This window comes from Opisthocomus hoazin, chromosome 6 (assembly GCF_030867145.1).
Source record: "Opisthocomus hoazin isolate bOpiHoa1 chromosome 6, bOpiHoa1.hap1, whole genome shotgun sequence".
NCBI lineage: Eukaryota > Metazoa > Chordata > Aves > Opisthocomiformes > Opisthocomidae > Opisthocomus > Opisthocomus hoazin.
In genome coordinates this window covers 65,971,154-65,998,073 of record NC_134419.1, presented here as the reverse complement: position 1 = coordinate 65,998,073, position 26,920 = coordinate 65,971,154, and the positions used below count along the sequence as shown (strand labels likewise).

At 44.2% G+C, this 26,920-nt stretch overlaps 1 protein-coding gene across 1 annotated transcript; it reads right to left on the bottom strand.

The window, feature by feature from the left end:
* Positions 1 to 120: 120 nt before the first annotated feature.
* Positions 121 to 26,917, bottom strand: PDCD11 (programmed cell death 11). Its single transcript, XM_075423662.1, has 36 exons — positions 26,784 to 26,917; positions 25,857 to 25,968; positions 25,135 to 25,266; positions 24,786 to 24,953; positions 23,717 to 23,878; positions 22,958 to 23,081; positions 22,426 to 22,607; positions 21,784 to 21,891; positions 21,117 to 21,323; positions 20,667 to 20,791; positions 19,607 to 19,667; positions 18,770 to 18,916; positions 18,395 to 18,646; positions 17,384 to 17,527; positions 16,505 to 16,705; positions 15,769 to 15,939; positions 15,149 to 15,368; positions 13,772 to 13,924; positions 11,622 to 11,737; positions 10,912 to 11,429; positions 10,382 to 10,444; positions 9,808 to 9,916; positions 9,209 to 9,298; positions 8,781 to 8,883; positions 8,073 to 8,250; positions 7,433 to 7,489; positions 6,502 to 6,624; positions 6,274 to 6,396; positions 5,892 to 6,087; positions 5,359 to 5,481; positions 4,893 to 5,036; positions 3,590 to 3,840; positions 2,774 to 2,942; positions 2,356 to 2,509; positions 1,639 to 1,804; positions 121 to 958 (listed from the first exon to the last, which is right to left on the bottom strand). The coding sequence occupies exons 2-36, from the start codon at positions 25,956 to 25,958 to the stop codon at positions 787 to 789; spliced, it is 5,514 nt and encodes a 1,837-aa protein (XP_075279777.1). The 5' UTR covers positions 25,959 to 25,968; positions 26,784 to 26,917; the 3' UTR covers positions 121 to 786.
* Between the last annotated feature and the right edge of the window lie 3 nt (positions 26,918 to 26,920).

Genomic DNA, 26,920 nt, shown 5'->3' with positions numbered 1-26,920 from the left:
CATGTATAAATACCTGACATGGGGATGTAAAAAGGTGGAACCAGACTCTTCTTAGTGGTGCTCAGTGACAGGACAAGATGAAACGGGCACAAATTGAAATACAAGAAATTCCATTTCAAATGTAAGAAAACACTTTTTTTACTGTGAATGTAGTCAAAACACTGGAACAGGTTGCCCAGAGAGGCTGTGGAGTCTCAGTCCTTGGAGAAATCAAAACCAAACTGGACACGGTCCCGAGAAACCTAGTCTAGCCGACCCCTGCTTTAAGCAGGAGTTTGAACCAGATGATGTCCAGAGGTCCTCTCCAACCTCAACTATGCCACAATTTTGTGTTGCTCTGCCAATTTCTAGGAGCACAAAGGCACCTGAGATAAAATCTTTCAAAGTGTTAATTCAGCCAAAAGGCAAGAATCTTCTCTGCCATCTTGACAGAGAGAAACCAATTTATAAGACATCGCTGTACTTCAAAAATAGTGGGTCATAATTGCACCGTTTCCCCAGGAAAGTAGAACAAGTATTGCTGATGTTTGTATTGATGTTTTTAAATATAGACTGTTTTATAATGTCTTCAAAGTCATCAACAGACTAGGATTGTTTGTAACATCTGGACAAAGCTGCAAACACTTGTCAATCTTTTCCTTTGATTGTTTGTTCTTTCCAGTTTGGTTTGGTCATAGACCAACAGTCTCCAGAAACTGACTGTCCATGGACATTCATGGCAGAACTCCACACCTCTCAGCTCCCGCACTGCATGGAGAGCCGAGTCTGCTTCTACTTGTGCTGTACTTAGGTGTCAGCACGGGAACTCTTGGTCTCCACATACTCAAGTGCTGCTCTTTTAACAGCCAGGACACTTTCTGTGGTACCAAATTTCTTCTCATAATCCAGGTAGCGTTTAAAGAAGAATTTCATCTTCTTTGGTGCCAGGCTCAGGTGTATGACCCTCTCAAAGATGTCCCTGCAAGAAACCAAAGTGATTCAGATTGCTGTGTTGGTGACAGTACTCAATACAAGCCCTGTAACCTGCCTTTGAACAAAGAGCAGAAAGTCGAGGGAGACATTCAACCTGCTGCAAAGTGCCAGTACTTGAAGAAAGAGATTCCTGTCTACTGGCCAAAACCTCAAAGTAGAAGCCTTCCGTTTGCTTGCAGAACTTTAAGGCTGCTGGTCAACTTAAGCTAAGATCCAGCCACTGTATTTGACTCTGCATTCATTAAGCAGATGTGACTGGATCCGTAGTGGGGAAGCTGGACTTCCTTTTATCAAGTATCAGAAAAGAAAAAGGAAAAAATGAAGTTTCTCCATTTTTATGTTACAAAACAGACAAGGGCTTGATCTCACCCTTCAGATACAACAAGGCTATCCTCCCTCTAGAGGGACAGATGCAAGTCCTCTAGTTTCTGTCATGCAGGCCACTACCTACAAATCAGTCTCCCTCTGCCCTTGGGGTTTCCTCAGTCCTGGTAAGGATAAGCACTTCCACACACTAGTTTTCTTTCTCTAGGTGATAAAAATTCTATTTTGCTCTGCTTTGGGAAGCCCTATACAACCTCATACTGCAGGGTACCTCTGCTCTCTTCAGATATTGCTCCAAGCGCTGTGCTCTGCCCCTTCCCAGCCTGCTGCCGCACAACTCACCGTACTTCCTTCTGGCTGCCCTGTTTGATCATGATGTCCATATAGATGGACCAGATATCTGTCCGCTTGGGATAGCTGCCGAGGGTGCTCTCAAAGAGGGCCTTGGCATGTTCTGGGTCCCCAAAACGGAACTCCAGCTGTGCAAACCTTGAAATGACATCCACATCTGGAACAAGTAATGACAAGTTAGGGTATCACAGCAGCTCTCTTCCCTATGAACACACATGAGTAATAATTACACAGAACAGAGGCATCTCTACCCAGAGACAAAAGGCTCTGTTGTAAAGTGGTTCTGGACCAAGGCGGGATCAGAGTGGGAGAGAGAAGGGTCACAGTTCACTTCTCGTTTCAGCTCTCTGCAGGAGACAAGTTTATTCTTACATTCACAATGCATCTTGCACCATCCACGGACAGCCGCACAAACCTAGGACTAGATCAACTGAACTTTTCTAGAGTGCTGTAAGACTCAAAGTCATCTTTGCTTTGGCTGCTTTGCTTTTGCCCATCATAGCAAATTCTACTACAGGAGAATTCAGCATTGGTACCCAGGCTGAAATTTCCCCTCCCCTGAATGTCAAGGGCAGCGCGTTCAGCACTAACTGGTTGAATTTTTCAGTTATTACAAACACGGTCACAAGCAGAGATATCAGAGCAGTCCATCTACTGGAGACCTGTCAACACATGGTCCACATTAAGGACAGGGAAGAGAGTGCTTACGTTCTTTGGTGGGCAAAGCCTTGAGAGCACGCTCCAAAAGCCTGTGTGTAGCCTCAGCCTGGCCTTGCTTCAGGAGGAAAGAGGCGTATTTCAGCCACACGGATTTCTCCTGACGGAAACGCTTCAGCATTGTGTGGTACAATTCTTCTGCTTGCTGGAAGAGCAGAGTTGTGTTAGATCACACAGATTCGTAATAAAGCCTTGTAGCTTTACAACTGTTACTCTTGGCTCAGGTAACTCCAAACACTTATGACAGAAAAGCAAGTATCCTTATCCGCTGCCAATGACAACTACTAATCCCAGTTAGGAACAGGACAGGCCTAACATCTGACAGCTGAAAGCTTATACAGCCAGCATTGGTAGTTTACTGGCATGACTGAGTGGGGTGTGTGCCTGGGACCTGCTTGCACTACCTTACCTTGTACTTCTCCGAATTGGCATAGATGTCACATAGATGCTGGAAGACTTTCAGAGGTTCATTGTATTGAACAGCTCTCTCAAAGACCTTCATCAGTGTCTCCTCAGTACCATACATGTTCTCCAAGTTCAGCAGAGCTACCCAGACATTCAGCTTCTCCTGTTCTTCCCTTAAAGTAGATGTGAACAAGTATATTTAACCTTTTACCAGTCATCATCAGCTTTTTGCACACCCTACAAAGACTCACTGGCTTGTTAGCCCACCTCCAGGACAAAGGAAGGGGGCACACTGCTCACTGAAATGCCACTTTTGGAACAGAGCACAGCAGTTGCTTCACACTGCAACTTTTGATCATTGCTGTTTATAATTTAAAACCACAAGGATTATTCAAAAAAAGCACAATATACTTAATCACGCTGTAGAGATGATTTAACACACAAGAGTGCAGCCCTACGGAATAAGCAACAAGAGTTTCACAGTTTGTTTCATGTTTTGATTTAAGGACAACACCCCTGACAGCATTATGCTCTTCCAAACCCTTCTGACTGCTCATAAGTGTGTCTGTGCACTCTGTCACACGTGGGGGAGTTACTGTGCTCATGAGCTACAGCAAGTCAGAGGCAGGCCAACTGTGGTGACTCAGGCCAGACCTTCAAAGGGACAGCTGACAATTATTACCATTTAATCCTTTTGATCTCACTGAAACAGACTCTGCCACTCCACATACACACGCACACACACTGATGACACTACCAATGCTCTTCTCCCACCACGATTTATTCTTTGGGGCAAGGAAAGGCAGAGCCCCATTATTACCTGAAGCAGATTGTTTTAAGCGCTCTCTCTGCCACAGCTCTGGCCTTCTCAATTTCGGTAGCCTGGAGGTGGAAAGCCATGTACTGTAGCCAGAGGATGGAGCTGTTGGGACTGCTCAGCACCAGGCGGTCAAAGTCATCTGCTGACTGGGGCTGTCGACTGGGGTCCATAAGAGCTGCCTCTAATTTGCAGAGCTCCTTCTCCTTCTTCTGCTTCTCTAGCTCCTTCTCTTTCTTTGTTTGTTTCTTCAGCTGAAAGAGCAAAAAAAGGAGGCCTAAGGAAAAGCAGGTGCTTCATGTGGGAATAGGCAGGCCCAGCTAAAGCACAGCCAGACCTCAGTACGCCCAAGGCTAGGCAGTTTTCAGAGGAAGAGATGAGGCCAATTGTTTAAGAGAGGAGGAAAGTGGTACACACTTCCCACCCCTTCACACACAGTTCACACCTCCAAGAGCAGCAGCAGTACATGAAATCTCATTTTGTTTAATGAAATATATTGAGGGACCAAATACTTTGCTCATCTTGCACCCCAAGTGCAGGATTCGCACTTCACCCCTCCCTCTCATTCTTCCACCTTTACCCTCCAGGCCAGTGCTCACCACCACCCTCCACTCTGTAAAAATCCAGGATACATGGCGAGAAATTGTGCAAGGCTGGGCTATGTTGCTGGATCACTAGGGTGACCCAGGTCTGAACTGGGAACTGACAGTGCCATAGTTCTCTGCATAACGCAGCTATATCCCGGCAACAAAGCATCGGCCATGCATGGCCTTTACAGAGGTGAGCTTTGAGGAACAGGGGAAATCCTGAAAGCAATTCATGAGCTTGTTTCTGATTTTGCCGAATTGCTCAAACTGGAAAACTCACAAAAAAATTTCAGCACAAAAGAAGAAATTTTGGTGGTTTTCTAAACAAGAGGACTACAGTTTGAAAAGGTTTTTCAGCTCCAGGTTTTCATGTAAATTTACAACACTGAGAAAACTAAAACACAAAGCTGACATCAAATACAAAAATTATGAAAATTTTGTTTGACCCTAAATAATTATTTTTTTAGCATGTAAACACAAGAAGCCCTTTTTTCATGCAGCCGTACTAAAACAGGGCCTTTTCTCTTCTGCTTCAGAGAAATCTGCTGCTAAGCCCAGTGGTCGGAGCAGTTAAGGAAGTTCTGTACCAGCTGTCAGAGATGATCCCTTGGGTTATAAGGTTTTGCAATGGGGCAAACAGACATGCAAATTCCGAGGCATCACATTACAGCCACCCACCACGTGGTGTCTCCTGAGCAGGCAACAACAGTACACAGTACCTTCGACTGCGGATCATCCTCCTCTTCACTCTCTGAGCTATCTTCCTTCTGATTCAGCACAGGTATCTCCACTGCATTCATGTCCTCATCCCAGGTGAAGCCCATGGAAACCTGCAGCCTGGGAGCTTCACCAGGTTTCCTTATCTGTTTGAAGGAAGACAGGGTTTTAATGTGAAATTTTTACACTGAGATCAGACAACTGCTGTTTGCTTGTGGCTTCTCTCTGGCCAGTACAATTGACTTCTCACACTTGCAAACAGCCCACTAGCAAAAACATTAAACTCTGGTCACCTTTGCTATAATTTAAACTCAATTCATCTCAAGGCATTTTCAGATGACACAAACATCAGTCTGTGTCACTCCTACCTGCAGCAATGATACTTACTGTCATCCAAGTCAAAACTTGTCACATCTCAATAGGGCCGGAAAGTCATTTCAGGCTCTGGTTCTCCTTCAAATTTCTCACCTTAGACTTCTTCTTAGAGGCCTCCTCCTCCTGGTCATCATCCTCCTCCTCCCGGTAGTACACCTCAATTCCACTGTCATTTTCATCTGTTGGGCAGATCTTCCTCTTCTTTGGCTTTGCCTCCTGCAGCAAGGGGGAATGAGTGGATGGTGGAGGACAACAACTGGGATGAATCTTAAAGGCAATTCTGATCACAGAGTAAAAAGCCTGACAGCAGAGAGAGGGTGGTGCCCTGGCACAGCATCCCTCGCACGTAACAGACACAACAGAGAATAAACCCATGCTCTCCTACATACGGTGCCAAGGCCAGCAAGACGGGCCACACAGGCAACACAACTGGGCTGCTAATTCAGTTTACTACTACCCAAATAGAATAGTTTCTGATCTTTGCTAATCTCCAATGTAATTTGATCCTTTTTTTTTTTTTCCTACACTTTTTAATTCCTCAGCCTGATTCCAGTGGATCTTCCTAGTCCCTTCAGTGTTTGGGCCAACCAAGTCCTTTAGCATGTCCTGCGTAATCACATCCATACCTGCTCACTTTCAGAGTTTCCTTTTCTCCGTTTCGTCTTCAGCTTAAGCTCTTCTCTCTTTTCCCTGTCATCTTCCTCTCTCTTCTCTTCCTCTGCATCATATCGTGGTAGGCCTAGGGATTCAGGCAAGACGCTTGGCATCCCCGTGTCCTCAGGCAGGAAAGAGAGCTCAATATGTTTTTCTTTTCCATTTACACTGTGGTGCATTGCCAGGAGTAGCAGGAGAGAAGTGAGAAAAAAAAAAAAATCAGAGCATTTACAATGGCTGCAAGGATACGATCTTCTTTCAAACCTTCCTGGCTTTCATCCTCCTTCTTTCCATCCTCCTCCATCATCTCCGTTCTACTAACTGATGGCCCCTTTTAAAGAATGTTGGACCTACCCAAGCACCTTGGCAGTGAGCAGCTTTCCTTCTGGCAGGTACTTTTCATATAAGGAGTGTTTCTGTACAAAGTAAGGGGAAACATTCTGGAACAGGATTCGGCCCAGAAGAGAAGTGGACAAGCTGAGAAGAGGAAAAACAAAAATAAGCAATATTCCAGAATCATACATTCAAAATAAGTTCTCCAAGACTTCTCATTTCATAGAATAATTTTCTTACGCTACTCACCCAAAAAATACACCTGATGGAGTGACTGATTTGACATAGCCTCTCACTAGCTGGCCTTTTTTAACATCCTTAATACATGTTATTTCGACATCCTCCACTTTCCTGTTGTTCTTTGGGTTTAGCCTAAAAGAAGAGAGGTTAGAAGTTAAAGCACTTATCTGAACAATCCCCATTCCACCCTGGATATCAAAAAAATAAATCAGTATTAACAACAGTTTGTACTTTCTGGTAAACATACCGGATCAGAGACACCCTCCAGTTTATTCAAATGTACTAATGGACTATCTGCATCTCTGCCAAGCTACACATAGCATTAGGGAATAGACATGCTGCTGTAAACAAAGCCAAACAAAACAGATCAGCCTGGCTTGCTCTGATGTTGTCTCTGATACTAAGAAAATGAGGAGAGTAAAATGCTGTCTGAAATTCTGCACAGCACTGGCTTGGGTTTTTTTGCCCCACATATGTCTAAAATACTTCATTCCACATGCTTTATGTATTTTTGTTCCATAGAGAATACAAAGCAAAAGGGTCAGTTTCAAGAGACATTTAGGACCAAGTCTGCTATTTAATCTTAAAATGCAGCTGAACATTGAAAAGTAACGTATTTGTATTGCAAATTAAAACATGGAACTACTCCTTTCTTCCCAAATAAACAAAAATAAAGGTTAAGTCAGATTTAGAAACTATGATAAACAGAAATTAAATCTGAACCCATTTGATCAGCTCTACATTAAGTGTTAGACACCTCCACATTTGCTGATACACAGGAAAATCTTTCGGAAGTAGGAACAAACCTCATCCCTTAAAAAAAATTTAGTCCTTGTTGTTTTAATGCTTCACACTGATCTGCACAAACCAATAGTTACTGTATTTCACTATCCTTTTCTTCACTAGTAGGAGATCAACAGACAGGAGGGACAACACGTACCGGGATTGCCGGAGGGATAAGTGGATTTTGCCGTTCTTATTGGAGAGTATGTAACACCTGCATAGCAGAGTAGAGGGAGAAAACAGAAAGCTTTTATACCTGTTCAAAAAAGTCACAGGTAGAAAGCAGATATTTTCACTAGCAGAATAAAGCTCTAGAGGAAACAAATGACTCTGTCCCTTGGAGCACTTGCTGTCTAACACAAACTAGCATGACACACCAGTTGATGAAACCAGCTAAAGGGCTTTTTCAAACATGTTTTGAAACATGAACTGTGAAGTAGGGAAATACAATTACTTGTGCATTACAAATGTAAAGACAAATGACTTGCCAAACAGCTCACAGAACCACAGCAGAGCCGGGATAACTGGCTTCCCTCAGTCCCATCAGCACCTTAGCTAAGAGAGTAGCTACTCTCAAAACACAGTCCAAGAAGGCAGCTGAAAAGGGGCTTCTTCATACGCAGAAAATACAAAACTTTCACCCAAATGCATATAAGGTCATAAGTCAGTATTACTTCTTAGCTACAGACTGAACCTTACAAATCTGACATCATATTATTGGCAGCAAAAAGCCTGTCACCAAAGGGGAATATTTCTAAGCCTTACAGTTTGAGGAAACAAGAAAGAGAATTACTGACCTGACAATCTTGCCAACTTTGAAGTCACCCAGAGGATTCTCCGTGTAAGTATCACTCAGGTGAAAGATGCTGACTTTGCCAGTCTTCCCACCTGGCAGCGTAACGATCAAACCGATGTGTGGAGTCACCTTTGTTACCATGCCTACAGTGATGGTGCCCTGCTCCAGTGACTGAATTCCTGGAAAAAGTGTGGAAAGGAGAGGGCTTCATAATACTCCAAAAGTATGCAACCAAAGTAACAGGCATAACGAGTTGGTGAACCTGATTTTAGTTGCCTAGTCACACATCAAACCCACCAATTTTTGGTAAGGTGCAGTCTATGCACTATCTCCGTTCACAGCAACATTTGCTTTGGTAGCCTGGACAAGGTAAGGTCCCCTAGTTGCACAGTTCCAGCATCCAGAATAACTGACAAAGGTCGACAACCTTGTCTCATGTCTGAGATCAGAAGGGAATATGTTCACAAGGGCTCAGACAAGGGCTTCAGTCTCAGACAGCAGGAAAGTGATTCTTTAGCCTAAAGGTCTGACCTCTCCTGCCTTGCGTGCCTTACACCTGGGTTAGGGTCCCAGGGGTCACTTCTGTCCCACAGGGAGGTACAGCTTGGCTCTGGAGTGTAACGTCTTCACCTGAGGGGTCAGTCCAGGCCCACTGCCGAGTAAAGAATGGGGGGTGCAGTGGGGTCCTGCTGTTAAGACTCCACTATACCTGTGAGTGACAAGCAGAGGTTTGTTTCGGTGACATCTGATCTAGTCACTGTAGCTGATATTGCCTGGCCATTTTTGAAGCTCTTTTCTGGATGTTTTAAGACCTGAAAGAAAAGAGATTTTTCCACTTATTACCAGGAAAGATTTGCACAACTCTGACTTCCATTTCTCCTATGAAGCTTTACACTTTCCAAATTCATCTTTGATGTGTACATTTGACTGATAGCTCAGCATTGCTTCAATAGCTCTGTTATCCTGAGCCAAACTAGCTACAGGCATAGTACTTGCTTGTCAGTGAGGGGCAGTAATGCCTAAAGGGCAGAGCACTGGTCTATGAGTTCACATAGGCGTCAGAAGTGCCTGCAATCATTACTTGCAGCCATGCGCACGGAAGAAATTTTGTGTAGCTTATCTGTAATGCCCTCTTACCTTGGTGTTCAGAGACAGCAGCAGATGAGGAACTCTTCCTCGAATGTCAGGGTCAACTTCTACCTCCAGCCAATTTTTGAGGATGTTATACTGCAAAGTTACCAAATAACCAGAGAAGACAGCATGAGACTTTGGAGGAAAAAAACCCAAAACAAATCTTCCCCCAGTGGATTTGCTAATTTTTAAGGCTAGAAAGGACTACTCCAGACTTGGCTCTTGCACTCTGCAAAAATGGTGATTTGGCGTCTACTCTTACAAGCATAATGCTGCTGTGGTTCACAGGCAAGTGCACACAGAAGATCAGCAGTGAGTGTACTTTGTGCTGGTGGCACACGCAACTTCTTAAAGGCCATTTTGATAGAGTGCAGGGTGGGAAGCATCTGCTGGAAACACAGACATGTTGAAGAGGATGAGTCAGGTTGACTACCTCAAGTACAGAAAATATGACTTCCTTCTCCTGCTCTCCCCATAAGACACTGCACTTTGCGTGGGCCGCTCTCACAGTTCATGAAGACCACAGCAGTGTCAGTGTTTAGGTCTGAACTAAGGCCCCTGAGGTCACCCTCACTTGCTGCCTCCTCGGAAGACTCTGACCTCACCTTTTTCACAAAACAGGTGACTGTCTGTCCAACACTGTAAAGTCCAAGTTTCTTGAGGGCACCATCTTCTTTAAGGTTCAGCATTGCTGTGACCTTCCCTTCTATTTCGCTGTTTGCAAACAAAGAAAGAGGACATCAGTAAGACAGCTTTGGTCCTAATGAATATAGGAGTTAGAAACCCAAGAGATTATGGTGAGCCATAACTACTGTGACCATGACATTCATCCCCATCCCCCTCCCCAGCTGCATCTTTTTGCAGGGAATTAATTCTTCCCTGGACTTAAGAGGGAATCCTTCTAACATGAAGAGACATACCAGAATCCAGACTGGCAGAATCTGAAGCCAAAAGGACATTCAAAAGAAATCACATGCTAGGAGAGCACTCTAAGGTTTAACACAGCTCCCAGACCCAAGTTATTGTGAAAGAGGGAGTAAGAGGCCTTGCTACACTTTACACACGTGGAGCTCCTTGCTCATAGCCAGCTTCTTCACAAATGGGAGGAACAAGGGAGGAAACCCCCAAGAATACAAGGTCTGTGAAGCATCTGCAGGCAGCACAGAGGCCAACACTTACCTTGGTCGAATGCTGAGCTCTGGGATAGTCCGTGTGAAGTGCGGATGGGTGATGGGCAGGTACCTAAAGAACAGGAAAAGCATCAAAGTTTCTCATGATCTCCCCAGACTCCAGTCACCTGTAATCCCTCTGCATTGGCAAAAAAACAGGCGTAAGCCCTCTGAAACTACCAAAGCCTTCCAGTCCCAATTCTTCCTAGTATTATTTCAGTGGCAATTTAGGTACCAAAATACTCGGTCAAATTTAGCCCCTGGGGCCAAATCCTGCTTCCACTGGACCTTAAGTGTTTAGACATCTTTTTTTCTAGCAATCTATACTCAAGATAAATACAGTGAAACAGGTAGAGAGCTAATTCACTGAAACCTGGATCTCAGAATACAATAGCAGATTTCCTCAGGCCTTAACTACTCCAGCAAGAATAGCTGTAACAGTATATGGCGACAGAGGGAGGTGCCTAGATCATCCAAGTTGAGTAACTGTTTCACCCCTTGCATTCCCCAAGAAGTAATATTATGAGCATGTTTTCCCACCTGTGAGTATTCACATCTCTGCCTCCAATGACTCGAGCAGTCACCTTCTGTCCAGCTTTCAGAGTATACGTTGGAAAAGAGCCTATGGGAACTTCATCCAGAATCCGGGATGCATGGATTGAACCTGTCAGCTTCTCGTCAATAGCAACTGTGACGTGGCTTGGTTTGACGGATTTAACAGTACCAGTAACAATATCTCCCAGGGAAAGTGAGTGTTTCACAGGAGCAAGCATCTCTTCTAATGCTGTCTCAGATTCATTCCGGACCCTTACAAAAGCATTCTTCTTCGCTGGGCCTTGTACTGCTAATAAGACTCCATGGTCATTCACCTTCACTACTTTTAAGGTTGCAAAGATTGTTTGTCCCACCTTCAGTTTTTCTGAGTCAAAACGGAAGGTGTCATTGAAGTGAGAGGCTATGGGGATAGCTGCCAGCTGGCCTGTTTCCAAAGACACGATGGCAAACTCTTCTGCTATGTGCTGCACGATGGCAGAGTGCTGGGAGTTCTCTGTGAGTCGCTAGACAGAAACAAAGACAGCGACTTACCCTGCTGAGATTTTGATTCCCTCCAGTCTGCCTCCCACCGTTCTGAAGGAGGAAGGAAACAGCTGGCCCCACCCCTACACCAACACCCCCCAGCCCAAATTCATTCATCACCTAGAGTTTGATAGACAAACAGAAACACACAGAACTGAAAACTGAACACTTACTTGCTTGGTTCTTCGTTTTAACAGCTCTTCCCGAAGAGAAACGTACACCTTGGATGTGAGGGCATCCACATGAAGAACCAATGCCTTGGTCTTCTCACCAGGAACAACACTTTTGTCTATAAATGAGAATGAGCAGATTTATCTCCTGATGACAATGACAGACTATGAGCAACTGAGCGAGTGGCACATGACAGATAGGAAGGGTTGCCTGTGGTTCAGTTTAATTCCTGAAGACCATAGTGATAAATAGACTGCTTAGTTACTAATTGTAACTATGTTGCTGTAAGGAAGTCAATTCAGTGGCCGGATGTGTAAGTTGTCTCTTTAAGCAGAGAACAGATTTCTCCAACATTAAAGGCAGGCAGGAAAAAAAATGGACTTTTTTATTCAGAAAAACAGTCCGATACGTTTGTGGAAGAAGTAAATTGATTTCATGAAGATGCAACTCTTAAATAATGCAGACAACACTAATCACAAAGTCAAGGTAATAAAGGTTTTGAAAAAGGCAATGCTAACATCTGCAAAGACATCATCAGTCTATATGTTGCTGAGGAAACGAAGAAACTCTTTGGAATACAGAAGTACCAGGATATTACTCCTGCTCAAGTTGGCAGTTCATATTGGTTTCATTGGTTTATTCGTTATCTCAGCATGTACTTGTTTGGTTCTGCATAATAAATCATTTTTCAAATCACAAAGTACTGAAATTGCAGCCCTGTTTCAAATACACGTTGATTGAAAAGAAAAATTAATGCATACTTCAGATAAAGCATGCTCCAAGGAACATGTTCGTAAAATTAAAAAATTGAGTAAGCTGGAGATTGTGCCAATACTTTTGTCTATATACAGTATGCTTCAACCAAGGACCTCAGAGCACAAACTGACCTCACAAGATGCCCAATACAATAGAACGGAGTATTTCAGTTGGAAGGGACCTACAAGGATCATCTAGTCCAACTGCCTGACCCATTCAGGGCTGACCAAACTCGTTAAGGGCATTGTCCAGATGCCTCTTAAACACAGACAGGATGGGGGTATTGATCACATCTCTAGAGATCCTGTTGCAGTGTCTGACCTCCCTCTCGGTAAAGAAATGCTTCCTGACGTCGAGTCTAAACCTCCCCTGGTACAGCTTTGAACCATTCCCATGTTTCCCTGCTGGATCCCAGGAAGAAGAGCTCAGCACCTCCCTCTCCACATCCCCTCCTCAGAAAGCTCTGGAGAGCAATGAGGTCACCCCTCAGCCTCCTTTTCTCCAAACTAGGCAAACCCACAGTCCTCAGCCACTTCTGATATGACATTCCTTCCAGCTCTTTCACCAGCTTTTTTGCCTTCCTCTGGACACATTCAAGGACCTTCATATCCTTCTTAAATTATGGGACCCAGAACAGCACACAGCACTCAAGGTGAGGCCGCACCAACGCTGAGTACAACAGGATGACCACCTCTTGCGACTGGCTGGTTGTGCTGTGCTTGATGCACCTCGGGATGCAGTTTGCCCTCCTGGCTGCCAGGGCACGCTGCTGGCTCTTACTGAGCCTGCTGCAGGCCAGCACCCCCAGGTCCCTTTCTGCAGGACTGCTCTCCAGCCACTCCTCTCCCAATTCATACTTGTGCCTGGCATTATTCCATCCAGGTACAGAATCCAGCACTTGGACGTGTCAAGTTTCATCCTATTAATCATTGCCCAATGCTTCAATCTATCTAGATCCCTCTGCAAGGCCTCTTGTCCCTCGAGAGAGTCAACAGCATCTCTCAGTTAGGTATCGTCAGCGAACTTGCTAATGGTGCATTCAACTCCTGCATCCAAATCGTTGATAAATATATTGCACAGAACCGGCACTAGGACTGAGCCCTGAGGAACACTGTTGGTGACTGGTTGCCAGCCAGAAATGAGGCCAAGTTATGAGGCACGATTAGGTCCAGTTTACAGATGGTGTATAACAGAGGCACAAGCAGGTTTAAGTGATATCTTCTGAATCATGCAAATGGGTTGGCAATACATCAGGAAACTACACTACTCCTCAAACCCATCCCTAGTCTGATCGGACTTTTTCCATGCTGGTTCCTCAGCAGAGTTAATTTCAGGACAGCGGTTTCTAAGTACAAGAGTGAAAACCAAAGCAAGCAGTCAAAGAAAAGACCCTCACCTCCCAAATGGTAGCGAGTGGCCGTCAGTGTCAAGCCTGTGACACAGCTGCCACTGAACAGTGCTGAGCCATCCTCCTTCACCTCCTGCACGACCAGCTGCAGCTCCTTCCCAGGCACCAATTTGCAAAGGTCTCGGGCCGTGCTGGACTCCCCTAAATAAAGCAAAGAAAAAGTGAGATATCAGTTTTATCTATGCTGTTTCTTCACAAAACAAAGACAGTTTTCACATTTTCTCCAGAAAGCATGAACAAGAATTTATATCCACCTTCATAAGAAAAATCAAAATTTAGGCTCCTCAATCTGTAGGAATACAAAGTAGTAAATTCTAAGATTTAGCCAAAGTAGAAACACTTTTGTGAAATTCAGGATCTCGTACCTTTGGAGAGAACATTTTCCAATCTTATACAAACACTGCCACACAGCATTGCACAGACAAAAAGGTGAAAGCAAAATAGATTAACTCTAAAAACACAAAACAGACCTGCCACTTCACAACTTACAGGAAACAAAACCTTAAACATTACCAGATATAAAAATAACCTAAAATGGCAAAGTTAGAATTTGTTAAAAATAAACTGCAACACATCCAGTATTCCTAACACTAGAAAAACAGCATGAGAGAAAACCTTTGCCAGAAAACTCATTCAGCAAACCTGCAATACAAGTAGGCAAATCTATTTGTACAAAGTCATCCTCATGCGAGTACTAGGTTTGGGTTACCGCAAGCACTTGAGTGCCAGCATAATTATCCTTGTACTGAAGCTAGTAAAGGCATCACTGTACATTCTAGTTGAGCAGATCCCAGCTAAGGCTTAGGGCAGCCGAAAAAATCCCTCTGCAAAAATCGGTTATCCCATGAACAAATATCAACAATAAAAAACAACTCAATGATCACAGCATGCACAAATGCAGATTTCCGTACCATAGGACTAGCAGAAGCAGTTCTTGACTGCCAGAACATCCAATCTCACCCTGGCCTTCCTTCTTTTCACCTTCACAGACCCTTCAAGGAACTCATCCTTTACTACCACTTTATCTCCCTTCCTCTTTTGAGATCTGGATCTCACAGTTCATCTATTTATTCGCTTATTTTAAATTCTCTGAGCTTCAACCTGAAATCAATGTAAGAAGCATAGCAGACTTCATTGATGAGAGCAGCTTTTTTGGCTTGTTTCAGCTGTAGTTCCAAAAAGCCTTCTTGTCAACAGCAGACACTGCACACACATCCTTCATCTAGCAAGCTCCTCTTGGAAGCCAAGTCTTTGCTTGAACTGAGCTTTCTTTCACCTAAAAGGAAATTGTTTTCCCTTTTTGTTCCTCTGGAGCCCCTTTCTTGTGATACAATCCCCTTCAGCAGAACACATGCAATCTTTTACCTCTTCTTCTCCACAAGTTTCTGATTTCTTTCATCTCCTTGAAATACTGATTTAGCAGGGCAAAGCTCTCTGCAGCAGAATTGCCTGAGCTGCACTCTGACACCTTCAGATTGAGGAGCACGCGCTGCTTCTCCTCATCAATGCTCATCACCTTTGCAATCACAGTCTGTCCCACCACAAAGTGGTCCTTGGTGTCCGTCACAAATTTGTCACTCATGCTCTGTGCAAAGGAAACAAAGGTGCAAGGGTTACTGAGCACAGCTGCTAACAATCAACCACCAGCAGTGCTGCTCAGAAGCATTTCAGTTAAGACTTCATGAAAATGTGTCAAAGAAATTAACAAAGACTAACGAAAAGCCACCAATTAAAATGACTTACTGAAGTCACATGAAATCCTTGTTTGAAGCTTAAGCTCACTTGAACAAAGTCTTTTATTCAATTTTCGAAGTGAACTAAAACACAGACCTAAAAGCAGCTTTCACCCTGTTGGATGAAGCTGTACAAATGCAGGATCCACAGCCCTACTGTTCCCTTTGTGTTATTGTTCCTTTGCTAAAAGCCATGTTTCAAGCATGCCTGACTACACACACGCTGTTTGCTAAAGTGAACGCATTGCTTACCACTTTGGGCGCCAGTCCTGTCACACCAAAAGGGAATTCCACAAACACTCCAAAGGGCATCACATTCCTCACGTAACCAGTCAACAGCATCCCGCACTGGATTTCAGAGAAACTTCTCACAACTTGCTCCTCCTGTACAGCAGAAATCACTGCAGACTTTCTGCTCAAGATCTGAACAACCAGTTAGGAAAAATGGGAAAAGATGAATGAAAGGAGCCTTATGCCAAGCAAACCTCTTGGTGCTGCTAACCACTGGGCTAGAGAACTTTTTGCAGGTTAGACAGTATTGGAGCTCAAAACCCTGCAATTCCAATTACCATCTTGATCTCTCTACACTAAAGTTTAGCAACCAATGTTTCTCAAGCTGCTCAGCATTACAGATGTATACTTCACACTAGCAGAAATGTCAACTTCCTAACATTCCAGTTCTGAATTTTGGTATAAAAATAGCAAAATTTTTGCTAAGGTTGTGATATGATTAACAGCCCAGAAGCTGGTTGTGAGATCAAGCAATTCACAAGCAAGTCCTAGTGCTGACAGCTAAGCAGCAGCTGAGCCTCACTTTTAACACAAGTAAATTATAATAACTCTTTGAAGCATCGCTAGCTTGACAGGCACTTCCACTTCAACACACTAACTAGTGTATCTCATGTTTGTTGCTAATACTCTAAACTCCTGACCGATACCTCCTTTCCCCCACCCGCTTCGTTTGACCGGTTGAGGCGGCAAAGGATACGATACGCTCTCCCTTGTCACTTAGGCACATAACTCTGGGCAGGACATCTCCCTCTTGAAGACAATGCCACAAGAGCTTGCAGTTAGTAACAAAGTCAGAGAAGTGCACTGTGGGAATCCAGGCTATCACGTTGCCTTCATCTTCTAAGACAGAAACCTCTAGCCCGTGATCTTTCTTCTTCAAGACTTTCACATCAACCACCTGAAAAGAGAACACACACAGTGATACAAAATTCCAAGTCATACCTTTTGACGCCCAGGGTACCAAATGCTGTGCTGCAGGGGTTGCAACACGGCCTCCCAGATACATATGAGAAGATCTCACATCCACAGGGCTGAGCCTCAAAAGCCTGCCAATATTAAAACAAAGGTAATTCTCAGCTCCCAGAGAAATCAAGAGCTAGCAACAGTCTCTTGGTTGTAACTTTCTATTTGAAGGGATAAGGGAATACTTTAAACAAGATTAGCGCTGTCTGGTTCCTGCATTAGCAATATCTGCAGGGTGTTGGAAACTGTTTATTCCAAAGACAACAGCGAAGCATTTCAAAACATTTTTCTGAAGTTATCTTTTTCCAGGGAGCAAGACTATCTGCTTTTGGAGTGAGGACATCAGCAGCATCCAGAAGAAATAGTAATCCACCTAGGAGTAGGAGCACTAATTGGTAGCCCTAGAAGGACGGTCCTGGGACTCCTTTATCCTGACCTCTGACAACAGAGATCCTGTTTTTTGATCCAGGAGACCAATCGCACAATAAGAAATGCACATTTAATGCTAGTTCCTGACAACCAACAGCTTTTCCTGAAGCAAAGTTGTGCAAAGTGATACCAAATTGTTTGGAAAAGAAAAGGCAAAAAAGGGAGCAGTCACTGAATTTAATACCTCTCCGATTTGATATTTCACGTCCTGATTCTTCTTCGGAGTACATTCCTTTTTGTCCTCCGAAGCAGACTTGCTTGATAACTTGAAGGACAACAAGAGTCTTTCCTGCTGGGGCTCACATTTTAAGACCACTACTTTAACAACCTGCAGGAAAAAAAGAGAAAACAAAAGCTTAATTCAGTTGACACCACCCCCCCAGTGTGCTACCAGCTATATAATAACAGTAAAGTGCACACACAGCACACTTTTCTCTCACACATAAGGATAGCAGGCCAGTGACTATAACTTAACAGGTTCAACCATAGGCAAATGTCCTTCTGATCACACAGATGGAAAATGGAAGCACATAATCATTAAATGACCTGTAAATGGCAAGTCTGTAACACAGCTGAGAATAAAATTCAGATGTCGATTTGCAGTCAGAAATCTTGACTAGAAAATAAGCCAGCCAACAAACAGTAGGATTAAAGACAAACAAAAGCACCAGAAAAAAAAATAACAGAGGGCTGAGATCTCTATAACCTTACTCACAACAAAGACCAAAACGCTGTGAACAGCATGGTTTCCAGAGTGTCTGCTTTAAGATACGCAGGATTTGAAACAAACAGAAAAATCAGAATAATGCAGAGGCAGAAAACCTCATTCTTCTAATTCTGTAGGTAAGAGTTTTAACTTCCTGAGAAGAACCTGCAGCATAGAACCCCAACCTTCTACTAAGATCTCAGTAACTCGACAAAGTGTAGTTCCTATTATCACATACCATGGTCTCTCCTGCACACCAGAACAGAGAGTGCCTAGAAACAGACAGGTCTGTGAAATACTGGGAGAAGAGCTGCCTCTTTTACAGCCTGATCTGTTTAAATGAGGCATAACCATTACTTAAAGAGAAAGGACATGAACATTTCTTGGTGGAGCTGGTTCCTCCAGGGGAAAACCCATGCTGGGGTCAACTCAACCACAGATTTCTCATTTGCATTCAAACACAAGGCACGACATAGGTACGTTTATTACCTGGCCTTCATGGAAGACTTTATCTGGACAAGATATGGGTTCTGAGCTCAGCTCATTCTTGGGTACCAGACCTTTGACATCATTGTAGAATTTCACAATGCAGCCAAACTCCCTCACACACACCACGAAGCCGTGTGTGATCAGACCTGGTTTTGCATCTTCATAATTGGAGAGGACTGGAAGCTTTGATTGGACAAGACTTTTCTTTAGAGTAAGGATCAACTTCTTTCCTGCAGGATTGCACTCTAGCACCTACAAGAATGGAGTACGAGAAGGTTCAAAAAGCATGTCTGCCATTGTCTGATCAACCCAGCTGCTAAATACTCAGAACAATAGGGCGCAAAGCAGCTGAAGACCCTGCCTGACAGCTCTCACCCGACACTTGACTTCATCTCCTGTGTTGTACTTCTTCTCAGGCTGCTTCAGGATCACCTCAGCGAGATGCATGGATGGCACAAGCCCTTTAATCCCATCAGTCACCTTCACCTGCATCCCAATCGGTTTCAATGAAAACACTTTGCCCTAGAACCCAAAACAGGGAAAAGGATCAGTAAATTCAGCATGAAAAGCAGACCTTGCACAGGTAGGAAACAGCCAAGACACTGCACCACCTATTACCACCAACTCTAATCACCCTCCAAAAAATAAAATCTTAGTTCAACCCACACTTCACCTAACCAATCTGACCCACAAACTGTTATACATTACGTAAGGTTGTTTTACAGCCTCTTTTCCTTAAGCATAGGCTACTTCTGCAAAATCCCAATTGACTCTGGCAAACCAGAATTGTTTCCAGACACATAACCAATACAGTCATGACTCCAACATATGAATGATCATAACTGAGTAACTTTCTGCCCATCAGCTGATTGTGATGGTCCATACACAAACTTTTACTTTAAGTGCAAGGTTAGTTTTAGTCTCTTTCACTCAAATCTTTCTAAAAATTTATTCATGGCCATAAATAAATGACAGTGGCTAAAATTTGGTTGCCTTGACAGCATCATGAATGAAAACCTGAACAAAATGCGGAAAGAAAAGTACTGTACTCCATTAATCGAGTCCTGCAAGAAGTTTTTCTCCTCATTTTCATCTCACTAGTCTGGATCTGAAGCTGAATATATATATTTGGCAGAGGAAATGCACATTAGCTAGGTCACTGTTTTAAGTATAACGGCCACACAGTACTGTGTCAGTCCTTCAGAAGCTCACCTGCACCACATCCCCTGTGTGGATATCTTGGTATTGCAGAAACCGCGCTTCAATAATCTGGCTAGGAAGGAGACACCACACGAGACAACCAATCAGTCAACTTGAAGAAAATTCAGGATAAGAGGAAACAGTCCCCTCTGCCTTGTCCCAAATATCCATTATGCCCCCCACACACACAGTGCTCTACAGCTCCAGAGTTCTGTGTTTTACTCCAACTGACCCACCTCCCAAAACAGCTCTCTGGACATAAGTCTCAGGGAGGTTCACCAGGCTCCATTCCAGGTGACACCTGGCCACACCAGCCATGGTTCCATGAAGAGGGAACCCATCATCTGCATTGCTTAAAGCCACATAGATTGAAATACTATGAGGGAGAAGCAAAATAGGCTGAGACTTGGAACATCAACGTTCAATTTCCTCTTCACCCACAGTCTTCCAACATGATACTGGCAAAACTAATTTAGCCACTCTGTGCCTCAGACCACCAACTGTATTGATGGTGTCCCAACTGTCCCCTTCTGGAGGAAAGGAGGCTGAGGGGAGACCTTATTGCTCCCTACAACTACCTGAAAGGAGGCTGTAGTCAGGTGGGTGTTGGTCTCTTCTCCCAAGTAACTAGCAATAGGACAAGAGGAAATGGCCTCAAGCTGCATCAGGGGAGGTTTAGATTGGATATTAGGAAAAATATCTTTATTGAAAGAGTGGTCAAACATTGGAACAGGCTGCTCAGGGACATGGTGGAGTCACCAGCCCTGGAGGTGTTCAAAAACCAGGTAGACATGGCACTTCAGGACACGGTTTAGCAGGCATGGTGGTGTTAGGCTGACTGTTGGACTTCATGATCCTAGAGGTCTTTTCCAACCTTAATGATTCTATGATTCAACTTCCCATAGTATGGAGAGGATATGCAAGATGTGCAGAAAACCTCACGTGAGACAGATACAAGCCAAAAACCCCAAATGGCAAGTTTTGGTCCAGCAAACCAATGTAGTATTTTCCACTCTCGACCAAACCCTTTTAATCGTTCAAACAATTTTCTGGAAGAGTCTATGAAACTTACTATTTCAGAGATACAACACACATCTCATCCATCAGGCTGTAGTCAATGATCCGACATTTATGTTTGCATCCTGCCTTAAATGCCCCAGGTTTAAAGGATTTTCTGGTTTTTGAAAGATGTTTCAGCTAGAAAAAAAAAAAAATACAATTTAGCATTTGGAAAACAGAAGCACTGATATAGACCTTAGGTTGAAGTGGCAGCGTCTAACCAAATCGTTCCTGTACCATACTCACTCTGTGCATCAAGTTTCACTAGTTCTTCCTCAATAACCCTCCTACCTTCCAACCCAAACAAGGGAAGGTATGATTTGGCAAACACCTTCCACGTTGTCCTAATGTTGTACTTATCTCACAAAGAACATTAAGGTAGAAAGTAAAACCTCCCCCTAGCCTCCTTCCCCAGGAGGCAAAGATAGCTATGGAGGACTTCCTTCACTGCTCTGGTACCTACCCGTGCAAACGCAAGCATGCCATCATCAAGCTCAAAGACGGCACCAAACTGCTTGTAGAAAGCTTTCACTGTCGACTCTTCCACCACTGCCCCCATGCGATCAGTGGAGAGCTGGTTTGGGGATCCCCCAGGATGGAGGAAGGCCTGCCGCAGAGTAAGCCGCACCACTTTGGAGGTTGGGTGGACAGAGAGAATGCAAGCTTTCACCTGGGAGAAGATAATATGTTAGTTAAATACAAGTTTGTAAACAATAGAGGAGAAAGGCACATTGCTCGTGTTTTCAGACATTATGCTTGGTATCTGAACTCCCTGTCCACATACAAGCACTTCCAGATGTTGCTAATAAGACATCATTTCAGTTCTAACAGCTTCACAGACAAGAGATTTTTGTTTCTGTTTGCTCTTTACAGACTAGTCTGGTACTTGGCCACACAAGAAATTTTCTGTCACTTGCAAGTCTCTCATGCTTCCCAAATAAGTGTTCCATTACCCCAGGAATGGCTTTGCTCTTTACAGCTCTAAAGCAGCCATGACAGTAATTCAAATAAAGGATGAGAAAGACAGCTCTCATCAGTAAGATTTCAGAGATTATTCCACTGAAATGTTCGAGAAGATGAGAGATGTTGCAAGCAACATACCAACTCCAGCCATCCTTCACCTTCCTTACCGCTTGATCTGGAGAATAGTTCACAGATTTCTCTGAGTCCATGTGCATGAAATCCACAATGCCAGTGAAGGAAGACAGAAAGCTCACTTTGATCCCCAGTGGGGCGACCTAGAAAGGTGAAGGAAAATTGCTAAAATCATTTGCATGCAGTTTTCATGCAGATCAGAAACAGAGCACAATTCACACGTTTCACAAAAAGACACTGTCAGTGATAATCAACAAGCACCTCACAAGAGACAGGAAACCCACTAACAATTCTGCCTTCTACACTGACTTGCAAAAACAGTCCTTAAGTTTTTCGATAATGCTACGTTTACTGTGAAGACTACTGGTAACCTGTGGAATACTTCTCCTAGGCAAAGGCCAGAGAAGCATAAAACACATCCTGATTTGCTTCAAGCTTCAGCACCAACTCCAGGCAGAAGCCTTTATACTCATGGCATCACAACCAGGACAGAGATCAGACCCTAGGTGAGGGAGCGTCCAGTACATAACAGTGCTTGCTATTGTAAAGTAATTAAACTCAAGCACAAAATTTTCCAGGGCATAAACTTCCATCTCTACTTCACCTGTCTCCCTACCTTCAGCATGACTCAAAAAAAAAAAAACAACCCAAAAAACCAAACCCAAACCAGAGCTCACCTTCTGCACTCGAGCTTTCACCACCAACCCAGGCAATAAATTAGAGAGTGTCCAGTTCTGTTGCTCTGTTGCAAGGGATGCAGCAACCTCTGATCGATCAATGGACAAATGGACCACTCTTCCATCATTCTTTACTTCCACAATGACACAGTTCAGGTTCTGGCCTATTTTCAAGTCAGATCCTACAAAGACAAGTCACAGCATAGAACCTCCACCAGTAACACTCAGGGATTCCCTTCCACTCTTTCCAAAGCTTTCTAAAAGTTTTAAGAAGCTGGAACTCCTCTTGATCTAAGTGAAGTCTACTGACAGCAGGGATGGATGGGCTTGGAACAGTAACACAGTCTGTCAGAAAACAGGCTGAAACCCAGCGGCTTGTTGCAGACCAGCCATAAAACTGCTGTTTTCAGCAACTCGCAAAGACTGCACCTCTCATTGACGTTCATTAGCACCACAGATGTAACAATCTTTAATCCCCGTCATTCCCCACCTCCACTTTAACCCCAGCAACTGCTTCTGCACTACTACTTACCTCTCTTCACTGCTTTGATGTAATTTTGGGCTTTCTGACGAGACAGGAAAGCATGAGACCCACTGACTCCGATATCAATCAGGTAGCCATGGTCTTCCACACTAGACACAAAGCCAGAGAGCAGCTGTTGGGAGGGAAGCACTGCAATTCAGTAATGTGATGAAACAGCTGGGTCTTCAAAGAATGCACATCTGGTAAGAGACTCCCCACCCAAATACTCACTTGTTTCATGAGGACAGACAGATGAGCTTTCCAGAGCAGGAGAAAGAACACTACATTCTTTCTTATTACAGAGCTCATCTGGCCATGGGGTCTCAACTCTACCCTTATCCAGCTAGGCACATATGGAGTTCACAAACCAGTAGGGAAAAAAATGGGGTGCTCAAACATAGCAGGTGCTCTAACTGCAGGCACATGCCTGCAACCATACAGCTGGAACCACAAAACCTAAACAACCAAGCAGCTCTGCAAAACAGGTTAAATATTATTCTCTGTATAAATAACAATGAAACCTACTCAGAAATAAGTTATTTAATAACTTGTCCATATTGAAGCAGAATCAGGTGAAGGGATTTCATGACGGACAACCTTGAACCAAGACCCAACACAGCCCTCTCCTCCCAAGGTTTCTCCCATGGTGGGAGCAGCTCCACATTCTGCTCTGATCCCATTCAAGGACAAACTGAAATGTTCCCCTACACACTGTGCAAGAAGCACCTCCAAAGCCTAAAGAGACTGTGACAGACCCAGAACACGTACCATGCCCGGTGCTAGCGCTGAAGCGTTCAGACCCTTATTGACCTTCCTGGGGTCGATTGATAATTTGATACTCCGACGTCCATCAGCACTTTTCTCAACACTGGTCACAACGCACCTGACCAGTGTCCCTGGAGAATACATGTCCGAGAGCGAATTCACGTCCTGCCCAGCAAGATGATCAAGTGAGAAATGCACAAATTTGACAATATTAAATAACATAAGGCGGCCACCATTTGTTACTGAAGTAGCTTTTGAAATAAAAATTCCATAGGAAAGTCCTGTTTCTCCGTCAACACTACACTAAAAGGCAGGAAATGCCACAAACACCAGGATCTCAATATAGAGGCAGGGATCACACTACATGATGTTAGCAAGTCTGGTAAGCTTTACCTACAAAGGAATACTGTGTGGGCCAGAGTCAGATGTAGTGATATCTACAGAGCGAACCGTGACCCTGAGCTCACCTGCCTCTTTAGCAGAGTAAAACCCCACCACCAGAAGGCTAGTGCACCTGGCAGATCCCACATTCCACACCATCTTGGGAAAATTTACAGAGCGCTGACACTAGAGAGATGAGGTAACCAATTACTCCATCCTCTTTCTATCTAGCAATCAGCATTATCAGGAAGTTGCAGAGTTTGCTTGGAAAAGTCAGTTTCAAACCAAGATGGTCAGTCTACATTAGTGCTATGCAGCAGCATGTTGTACGTGGCAGAACACAACTAAACTGCAAGAACCATGCTACTCCCTGTGCCCCTTGGAAGTGCTTGCACCCTCGCATTGTCTTTCAGACACTTTCCTAACTTCTTCCCACTATTGCCTACAGCCAGGGATAAGCATTTAGCTTCAGCAGAAGACAGGCAGCAAAAATCTCTTCAAGTTCAGCAGGCTGTCTACAAAGCTCAAGGACTATTTAGCCAAGGCTAAGGCACTGCAGGCAATCAAATTCAAGTCAGCTGTGAGACACCAGAAACCAGGCTCCCAAGCAAGACCTCAGGGTTGATTCTGAGGTATTTTTAACACTCCCTAGCTCCCAGGCCCAAAACACAGCCCCAATCCAAGGTCTCACCTCCAGGAGTTCTCCTTGGTCCACCTGCTTGCTCAGCAATTTGCTGTAGGCATCGCTGATCTGCGTGACCGGCACAAATCCTGTGAGTCCATTGGGCAAGCTGATGACTAGCTCGTAGTCACTGACCTCTTTTATACAACCAAGGAGCAGCATTCCCTCACAGAGCATCTGGCAAAGCAGGAAGAAGAGCATACAGTGGATATCCTGGCAAGTCAGTGATAACAGGGTGTTAAACACACTTTTGTCCCAAATCACTGATATATTTTACAGGTTTAGTGAGGAAGAACACGCCATTTTTACGTAGCCCAGGAGAGAGATGCACATAAAAATCAAACACGTATCCACAAACCTCAACTGTGAGTGGTTCAATATTCACAACGCTGTTTTTAGCAGCGGCTATTTTGTCTGCCTTGAACCTTTTCTGCTTTCCTTGATCCCTTTGGCTCCTTTTTCTTTTCCGGGATTGTTCTTCATGGTGAACCTAAAGTAAAAGTATAAGCAGTGAGGAAAACAAAAAAAGTGAATAAAGAGAGCAACTTTGCACTGAGTCAGAACTCTGCTGCCAAGAATAAAATTGGAAGTAAATACCAGGATTGGAGACAAAAAAAAATTACATTGGTCACTGCTATATGTCTACTGCAAGTCTTCGAAAGTATTTCCTTTTGGGCTGAGGCTGATAATTTATAAAATTGTGAATCCCGGGAATGCAAAAGAGTAGCAGAAGTGATCGGCACCACCTCTACTAACAGAAAAAGACCAAACTTACTCTATATCTATGACTTATGCTAGCGTCACTATACAAGCACCTCGGAACAAGATGTTTGTGGAAAGTTTAAAAGCTAAAGCCTGATTGATAATTTTGATTGAAGTTTTTCTGTCATCACATTCAACATGTATCAGACATCAGGGACCTTATAAGAGATCAGAAGCAAGGTGGGGGTCAGCAGTTATCTCTTTCTGGAAGTCCCTTCCATAGTTTACTATAGAAATAAGGGATGAGAAGGATTGCAGGTCCTATTCAGACAGTGGAAGAGCTGAGAAGAGTCAATCAAGAACAGGCAAACAACATACATCAAACAAATTGTCCCGCTCTAACTTCAAGTTGGGAGTTTTTCCCTCTGTGGGTTTTTTCTGGATGCCCCCTCGAGGAAAGTTTTCTTCCACGGATGCCATGCTTCCACTTCTACAGAACAAATGACAAAACAGAGATGAAATGTGCGGTTGTTCTGCTTGTTCCTCACAAACACTGAAGAGACGTAAGGTTGAATAGCCCCCAGAGTAAGAAAGAGTTCAGGCAGCTACTTCACAGTGAGTCAGTGACAAAACAGAAACTCACGTCCAACTGTCTTCAACATTTGACTACACTGAAGTGTTGCAATGGTCCATCTAAATATGTACATCCCCAACACTTATTACTATTGCCCAATTCTACTACACTAAAGTATTAACTTTTTCTGGCATTTAGATGCACCGCATAGATACTCATAGAACTGCTTTACCCATTAGCGACCTGCACCCATCTTTGTTATACTCAGCAAGCAAACTCAAATTACCCACTTCAGTCATCAAGGAGAAAGCTGTGAAACACTGAATAAGCTCTGTCTGCATTTTTACTTTTTGCATATCACCCTTAAAGGTGAATATAATTCCACACATCCTTGTGTGAGCTATATGTCTCTATATACATATTTAATAGGTATGTTTAACCTCACTATGTTTCAATCAGTGAACAACACCACTAATAAAGTTGACGATTCACGTGCTATTTATTACCGCAGCCGACAGCACCTCTGCGGAAATCGGCCCTGAAACCCGACGCCGCCAGACGTACAGCAGTCCGTCAGGCGCACAGAGCCCCTTTAAACGCGCCGGCACGCAGCAAAGCCGCAGCCCGCCACGGCGCGCCTCGCGCGGAGCAACAGAGACCCCTCCCGCCGCCGGGAACCGCGCAGCCGGGGTAGGCCGGGCCGCAGCCCCGCCCGTGCGGCCTTGCCTTACCTCCCCACTCCGGCCCCGCAGCGCCTCGCTCGCCGCCGCCGGGGGAAGCCCGGGAACGGGCAGCGCGAGCTGCGGCCGCACGCGGGGAACGCGGCGCGCCAGGCGGAAGCAGTCCTCAGGGCAAGGGGAAGCGGAAG